Below are 8691 nucleotides of genomic sequence, written 5' to 3'. Positions count from 1 at the left end.
TATTTAGATCTCTGTTAACTGTTCATGAAGAGCAGCCAATGGTGATTCAGGCTCTTCTTAGTGTTTTGTTTTGTTTTCATCATTGGTCCATTGGTGGAGAAGGAGGTGGTGGCTCTTACTCAGTAAATGAAGTTGCAAGAGGTGTGGGTGTAGTTGTGTCTTATGGGGACTGTTGCTATCTCCCACTCAGTTAGACAAAAATTACAAGAGACTGACCATCAAAAAATTAAAAGCCCATGGACAAAAAATACACCATGTAATCACACTAGAACAGTAAACAAACAAGCAAAGAAATAAAAGACCAAGAATAAAGGGGAAAAAATGAAGAAAAAAAAAATGGGATAAATGCAAAAAGAAAAACAAGGAATGGGGTTAACCATGAGAAAAGAAGATAAAAGAAAAAAACAATAATAATTGCAACCAGGAACAGGGAAAAGAAAAACATCTGAATACTAGGATCTGGGAGGAGAAGAATAAAGGATAATGGTACAAAGGACAATAGTAATAATAATAATGTTGTTGTTGTTGTTGTTATGTACCGTCGAGTCAAACCCGAGTCATAGCGACCCCTCCTTGAGTTTCCTAGGCAGTATCACTATGGAAGTAGGATTGCCCAACCTTCCTTCCGAGGAGCGGCTGGTGGGTTTGAACCTCCAGCCATCTGGTTAGCAGGCAAGTGTCTTAGCCACTATGCTACCAGAGCTCCCAATAATAATAATAGTAGTAGTGGTTTTGAAACAAACAAAAACAAGCAAAGTAAAAAACAGAAAAAAGAAAGAGGAAAAAAAATCGGAGGAAGGCACAGCAGGGCACCCAGGCTCGGTCCGAGCACACAGACTGGGATGGAGTTCCTGCAGGTCCAGAAGGTGGGTTGGAATGGGGGAGGACTGCACCTCTGTTCACCAAGCTGGTGTGGGGTATAAGAGCAACAAGGGGAATGTCACACCTCTCCAGCCGTCCAGGTCTGGAATGTCCTTAGGGTTACTGGCAAGTGGAATCTGTTCCTAAGCCCCTGGAATCTGGGAGAATGCTGTCACTTTAAATATCCAAAATGGTCAAGCCACTTGTAAACATTTAAAATGGCTGCACCCTCTGGACAGGCAAAAGTCCACAGCTCAGCCTGCCTTCCTCTTTGTTGCTGCTCATCTTTTATTCCCCAGCAACCAGAGCAGTCCTATGTGCAGTCCCTGGCTAGCAGGACTGATCTTTAGGCTAATTTTTAGGTCCCACCACCACTGGACAATCTCCAAGCTGTCTGTGCCATCAGGATCACTCAGGATCACTGCCAGACCACAGCTCTGTATGTCTCCTGTTTCGATATTTTCATACAAATTCTTCTGCTGGTTGGAGTTTAGTCCACTTCTATATCCTTCCCTTCAAGGCTCAGGGGTCCAGGATTATCTTCTGTGTCTGTGTTAATTGGTTCTCCTTTTTTTTCTTGAAGAAGGTCTGTGCAATCTTTCTGCCTATTCCGCCATCTTACCAGAACTATCCTATGCATCTTTCTCTCTCTAAATATCCTCTAATATTTCTCAAGGTTATGGTTGTAGTAGATACTAGATGAAAGTTCATAGAATTGAACCTTGAGGATTAATGCTTACTCACAAAGTAAGCATCTATATGCTAGTGAGAGCAATTTTTCTTGGAAAGCCTTGTCCAATGACTTATCTGGAAAATGGAAGTGTAAGATTCATGCATAATTAAAATTCAAGAATTTTATATTTATATTTATATTTATGGTAAACTCTAAGATATGAGCACAATTGAGTCTTCTGAAGAAATGTAATCAGACTTCATCCCATAAAGAATTTGAAGTAAGGATAAAATTATATAGCATTGTCTTAATAAACTTGCTGATAATGATCTCTTTATAAAGGCAATGTTTTCATCTAGTAGTGAATAGAATAATAAACATAAGATATTGTGATATATTTTGTTTTTCAGAGTGACTATGTACTTAGTTTTTTCCTTGCTGAACCTGTGAAACAAATTGAAGAATCATCACTTTTCAACCCAGGCAAGTGAAATCTCCATTATTACTATACGGAATTATTTAGTTTCAATGGAATTGTGTAAAAACAGAAAAAAAAAAAAAAGAAAGAAAGAAAATCTCAACCAAATTTATTTTTCAGTTTTCAAATTAAAATCTCTTTTGGAGATAGAGAACTTAAGAATACATTCTACCATTTCCAAAGCTTCTAAACCCATTAGAATATGTTCTCCAAGTTGAACTCATATGTGCTTGTCCAATTACCATAACTACATGATGTTATACAATTAACCTATTTGAATTCATTGTGCATTGAAATAGACTTCCATGTCAGAGGAAAAGTTCCTGATGGCATAGTGCCTAAGGCATGTGACTGCTAACCAGAAGGCTGGTGGTTCAAACCCACCAGCCACTCCTAGGAATGAAGACTGGGGAATCTACTTCCATAGAGATACTGCCTCGAAACCCAAAGAGGGGTGACTATGAGTCAGATCTGATTCGATGGCAGTGAGTTGTTTTCCTATTTTTTGGAACTTGCAGTTTACTCCACATCTTAGAAAGCAGTAAAGTAAGTAATAGATGATAATAATTATTGTTTCTCTCTTTTCAAGAGCAACAATTACTCTACCTCCTTCACAAAGTCTTCTTACCAGGGTCTAAAACCATCCTAGCACAATCAGCCAACCTGTTTTCTGCCAAATGTGTACTAATTCTAATTAACATTTCTATCATCTCTCTTAGATGGCAAACTCTTTTTGAATGTTCTATCAATTTTAAATATTTGTAATAGAATTGCATTCAAAGCAGTGGCTTGTGGATACCTGTCACTGGTATTTATCTCACCCAAGATTGAAAACACATAATGCCAAACATCACCCCATACCTGTTCCCCCCAACACACACACAACTCCCAGCTTTTATTTTATCCACACTTACCTCCTCAATCTCTGCTTTTAAAAATCAGGCCCATCAACCTATCATCCCTGCTCCCATCTGAGAGCCTTGTTACCTTTGAGATGTATAACTCTGAACATTGAGATCAGGTTGTATACTATAATTGGTTTTTAAGTTATATATTTATGTTTGTGTCTACTTTAATTCTCCTCTTAGACTAAAAGTAACTGTAAATCAAACACTTGCTTCTCCAGTATGAATTGCTCTGTATTCACAAATGTTAATTATGGGATTTGTACATCACTCACTCCTTTCCTTACATTTAACTCACAAGGGCTATTCCTTTTTTATGCTTTCATTACATAGTCATACTATAGACAATATTAGATAAGGAAGGTAATTTCTTATATTTTATAGCACCTACCAAAAAAAGGATGATGACTACAATATAAAATAAAATAATAACACTGATAATTAGCAGAATTCTAGAAAGTCACATTTAAAAAAAAAAAAAAATAGGGTGTACTAGATTTACTTCTATTCTGTGATTAAAATCCCTCAAGGAGCTCTGGTAGCATAATGGCTAAAGCACTTGACTGCTAACCAGAAGGCTGGTGGTTCAAACCCACCAGCCACTCCTCGGAAGGAAGGTTGGGCAATCCTACTTTTGTAGTGATACTGCCTCGGAAAACCAAGGAGGGGTCACTATGAGTTGGGGCCGACTCGATGGCACATAACAACAACAACAAGAAAATTGCTTCTCTATGTTTCAAAAAATTAAACAGTGGATCACTGTCAAATTTTAAATTTTGCTGATAATATAATTTCTCTGTAAATTGCTTAAAACAGATAATAAACAGACACACAAAAAAATCTTGGATTATTATTACCATTTTAGTTGCTTGAGAATTCTTTTTGTTTTTTACTTGCTTGATTTGTTAACATGCCATATAATACTCAACATTTGTTTTAGCAGCAAAGATGGACAAAAGATTTGATTTTCAATATTTTTAGCTGATAGGCTGCATACAAAACACAGCCTATTATCTTAAAACAACAAAACACTTCTTCCAAGAAGAATATGAAAGTCATTGTAAAAAACATGGATTAGCAGGAAATTATGTCTTCCTGCATCCTTAAAATTATTTCCTCTTTCATACTTACGAATTCTTACTCTTTCGTCAGATGATCCTAAGAAGCACAGTAAGAACAAAAAGAATTAAGTATTTTCTTGTCAGTTGAAAATTTGAGCTTACATTTTTAAATGATCACAAGATGAAAGTATTCAAGAGTATACAAAATCTTGGTTTATGCAGGACTATCCTAAGCAAAAATCTCAGAACTTCATCATTGTACTGCCTTCTACTAATAAATTAAGAAGATGAATAATGTATCTTGGCAGGTGACTTATTATGGGACAAACAGCAACCCAGGATCTGGGAGAAATTAATTTTCCTTTGTCTTTAGCCACTAAGGAAACACACCTTAGGAGAACAATAGAGAAATTTACCTTTTAAACTTTCAACCCAGTGGTCTCTACTTAAAACTTTTCCTTGGCTCTTCTTGCCCTTAGGCAGGGCCAGCTTCATGGGCTTGGGCATGGCACTTAGAAAGATCCTGAGCTTTATTTAATATTCTTCAGTCATTGTCTTGAAAGTCTTAATTTTTCTTTTTCCAAAAAGGGGCTCCACATTTTCATTTTTCACTGGGTGTACTAATTATGCAGCCAGTCCTGCCCATAGGACGAACACCAAAATCCTTGTTATGCTGTCCTAGAAGGATCTGGCATGCAACCAGTTTCTCTTTTCAATCTAATACCAGTCCATTTCTTATCTTGATTTCTGCTTCTTTCCAATTGCTCAACTGAGTCAAACTCCTCAGTACCTTACATTTTTTTAGTTCTCTCTACCTAGCGTGCTTGACACCTATCCTGCCTTCTACATCCTTCAGACTTCATCTCAATTATCATTGCTTTATGTTCTTTCTTCAAAACACTTATAGCAACCATGACTTTGGCTTGTATGCTGATATGTAAACTAGACAACCAGGATGATATAATCCAGGTATACGGGGCTAATTATTGTATCCCCAGGGCCTACCACAGTGTCAGGACTCTTCTATATGTTTATAAATTATTATCAAATAAATGATTAATGATAGGAAGAACAACTATAGAGAACACGGATATTCTTTATCACAGTAGTTTGTCATTTTTTAAAAAGAAGACATGAGGGAAGAAATCAAAATCATGCTACTCTACTCATACATCATAACATCAAATGAAAAATCCTGGCACAAGGAATTCAAGGATCCCAAAGAAATATCTATCAATACATACATATATATATATATATATCTGTAAACATTATTTTGTTTCATAATTGGCATTTTATTGGTTGTTTTAAGAGTCAGTACAGAGACACTCTGAACAATTTATACACAATTCTTAATGTACATAAAAAAATTAAAAAAGCTTTGTAGTTACAGTTCTTTTCTAAATTTCAGGCACTTTCCAGCTCTAAATTTGGAGGCATATTTTTCTTAAGAGAATAGCAAGTATCAATATCTTCAATTGTTGATAAGTTTTTATATTATAAATCTTAGTAATTTACAATTTAACATCACATGCAAAACACACTCAAATTTCTAACTTTTCACAGCATTTCAGAAAGTTATTAGGAAAGAAAGAATGCACAATTCTGGCAGGAAGAGAGAGCCATGATGAGGTAGGGTTTTCTTTAAAAAACAATTCTACCAAAAAAGCCATGGAAATAGAAGTTTAAAATGTTGAAGACACATAAATGCATGATCATAATTCCAAACTGCCATGAAGTATACTTTATATCATGGAATATAAAAACTGCCCCCTGTGGAATGTTGGACTCAGAAGAGGATGTGGAATGAAGGATATCATTGCTGATGTCAGATGGATCTTGACTCAAAGCAAAGAATACCGGAAAGATGTTTACTTGTGTTTTATTGACTATGCAAAAACATTTGATTGTGTGGATCATAACAAATTGTGGATAACATTGAGAAGAATGGGAATTCCAGAACATTTCATCATACTCACGAGGAAATTGTCCATAGAACAGGAGGCTGTCCTTCGAACAGAACAATGGGACACTGCATGGTTTAAAATGAAGAAGGCATCAGAGTTGTATCCTTTCACCATACTTACTCAATCTAGATGCTGAGCAAATAATCCAAGAAGCTGGACTATATGAAGAAGAATGTGGAATCAAGATTGGAGGAAGAATCATTAACAACCTGCAATACGCTGATGACACAACTTTTGTTGCTGAAAGTGAGGATGACTTGAAGTACTTACTGATGAAGATTGAGGAATATAGTCTGCAGTATGGATTACATGTCAATATAAAGAAAACAAAAATCCTCACAACTAGACCTATATGCAGCATCACAATAAATGGAGAAAACATTGAAGTTGTCAAAGACTTCACATTGCTTGGTTCTACAATTGGCATCAATGGAAACAGCAGTCAGGACATCAGATGACATATAGCACTGGACAAGTCAGCTGCAAAGGACTTCTTTCAAGTGCTGAAGAGCAGAGATGTCTCCTTGAGGACTCAGGTGTACCTGACACAAGCCATGATATTTTCATTTGCCTCATATGCATGTGAGAGCTGGACAGTGAATAAGGAAGACCGAAGAAGAATTGATGTTTTTGAGTTGTGGTGCTGGTGAAGACTGCTGAAAGTACCATGGACTGCTAAAACAACTAACAAATCTCTCCTGGAGAAAGTGTGGCTGGAATGCTCCTTGGAGGTGAGAATGGCCAGACTTCATCTCACCTGTTTTGATCATGTTATCAGAAGGGACCATTGCCTGGAAAAGGATGTCATGCTTAGTAAGGTGGAGGGTTGATGAAAGAGGGGAAGGCCCTCAACGAGATGTATTGACATAGTGGCTGCGGTGATGAGCTCAAGTACAACAACGATCGCGGAGCTGGTGTGGGATCAGGGGTGTTTCGTTCTGCTGTGCATAGGGTTGCTATAAGTCAGAGACAACTCCATGGCACCTAATAACAACAACAATATGAGAAAAAGATAAAGCAATGGGATAATTGGAATAAGAGCCACAAAACAAACCGATGAAACACAGGGAGGGAAAAACCCTGAATAAACATAAAAGTAGAAATTGATGAGTTAGAACACAGAAAATAATGGACTAATAAATAAATTCAGAATTGTTTTTCTTTAAAAAGTAAACAATAAAATAAATAAGCCATTAGGTAACTTAGTCAAAAGCATAGAGGATGCAAATGCATAAAATCCAAAAGCAGAAGCAGGAAATAACCATAGAAAAAAAAAAATGAAATTAAGGAATAGTAAAAGACTATTTTGTTCAACTCTGTGATAATAAATTTGTATGTCTCTCTGAAGTTGATAGTTTCCTAAGAAATTTACCAATCTCTAAAAAGATGGTTCTAAACAGATTGTTTGATAAAATAAATAGAAAAAGCTTCAAAAAGCAACCTTAAAAAAAGTACTAAGTTTAAATAATTTCTAGAGAAATTCCACCAGATCTTTAAAAATCACATAATTCCACTGTTATTTAAGCAGTTCCAAAGCAGGTGAAAATAAGGAACTTTTTCATATTGTTTTTATGAAACACATAAAATATTTATACCATTCATTTCAAGGATTAAAAGGATTGTGAGAAAGAAAACATAGACCAATCTCACTTATGAATATCAGTGGAAAATTCTAAATAAAATATTAGCCAAAACAATCCAGCAGTACTCTAAAGAAATATCATTCACCATAACCAGAAATTCAAGAATGTTTGTAACATAGTATTATAATTATTATGTTAGTAATATGCATAATATCTATAATGCATATCTTATTGATAGGTTTAAGGAAAAAAAATCACATGACTCTCTCTATGGATCCAGAAAAGCCATTGGATAAAGTTCAACAAACTTCCTTGATTAAAAAAAAAAAAAAAAAAAAAACTCAAAACCAAATAAATGGATAATGTCTTCATAGAAGAAAATGTATCTATCTCAGCTCCAAAACCAGCATCAAGTATGAGAGAAAAAACACTGGAAAAGTATTCCCCATTAAAATATATAAAACACAAAATAAAGCAGGATGCTCATGATCATCATGATTACTTTACTTTGTGAGGAAAGTATTATCCAACATATGATTCACTACTTCACCTCCTTTGGGTGTTTTCTCAAAATTCACCTCAATGAGAACTACCCTGATCAACCCATTTGAAATCACAACTTGACCTTTATCCTATTAGCTCCTAATAGGATTGTAACCTGTTCTAGAGTATGGTTTTTTTGTGTTTGTTTGTTTCATATCATTTATTATATTTAGCATATTATAAATTTTACTCATTTATTATCCTTATTGATTTTTATTTTAATTGTGACTTGGGTGAAAGTTTACAAAGCAAATTCATCTTCTATACAGAAGTTCATCTACATTTTGTCTCATGACATTAACTGTAGTACATGTAACAGCTCTCTTCCCACTTCCTCCCCATAGTTACCTCTTCCCTGTGTCCTTCCCTCTCATGAACTTCCACCACCATCGCCCCAGCTGTCTCCCTGTTGAAACACTGCCCTTCTGTTCTCCCATGATTGATCGCTCCAAGGAGTATATCTACCTGATGTAAATGGTCACTCCATATGCCTATCTGTTGTTTGGCTGGAAGACATAGGAGTGAGTTCAGTTCCAGACCTGAAGGATGACTAGGGGCCATAGTCTCAGGGGTCTCAGTAGGCTCTATCAGACCAGCAAACCTGTTCCTTTTTTTTTTTT

The 8691-nt window shown here is 35.8% G+C and overlaps 1 protein-coding gene across 1 annotated transcript in view; it reads left to right on the top strand.

Moving 5' to 3' along the window:
* Positions 1-8691, top strand: part of PIK3C2G (phosphatidylinositol-4-phosphate 3-kinase catalytic subunit type 2 gamma) — a 654890-nt gene that overhangs the window by 543554 nt on the left and 102645 nt on the right. The window contains exon 29 of the mRNA XM_007944442.1: positions 1945-2017. Coding sequence (XP_007942633.1) covers positions 1945-2017 — 73 coding nt within the window. The remainder of the gene's footprint in view (positions 1-1944; positions 2018-8691) is intronic.

This window comes from Orycteropus afer, unplaced genomic scaffold (assembly GCF_000298275.1).
Source record: "Orycteropus afer afer isolate SDZICR_OR568_19922 unplaced genomic scaffold, OryAfe1.0 scaffold00126, whole genome shotgun sequence".
In the NCBI taxonomy this organism is placed as follows: Eukaryota; Metazoa; Chordata; class Mammalia; order Tubulidentata; family Orycteropodidae; genus Orycteropus; species Orycteropus afer.
The sequence above is the reverse complement of the archived record's forward strand: the minus strand, read 5'-3'. Positions and strand labels throughout refer to the sequence as shown.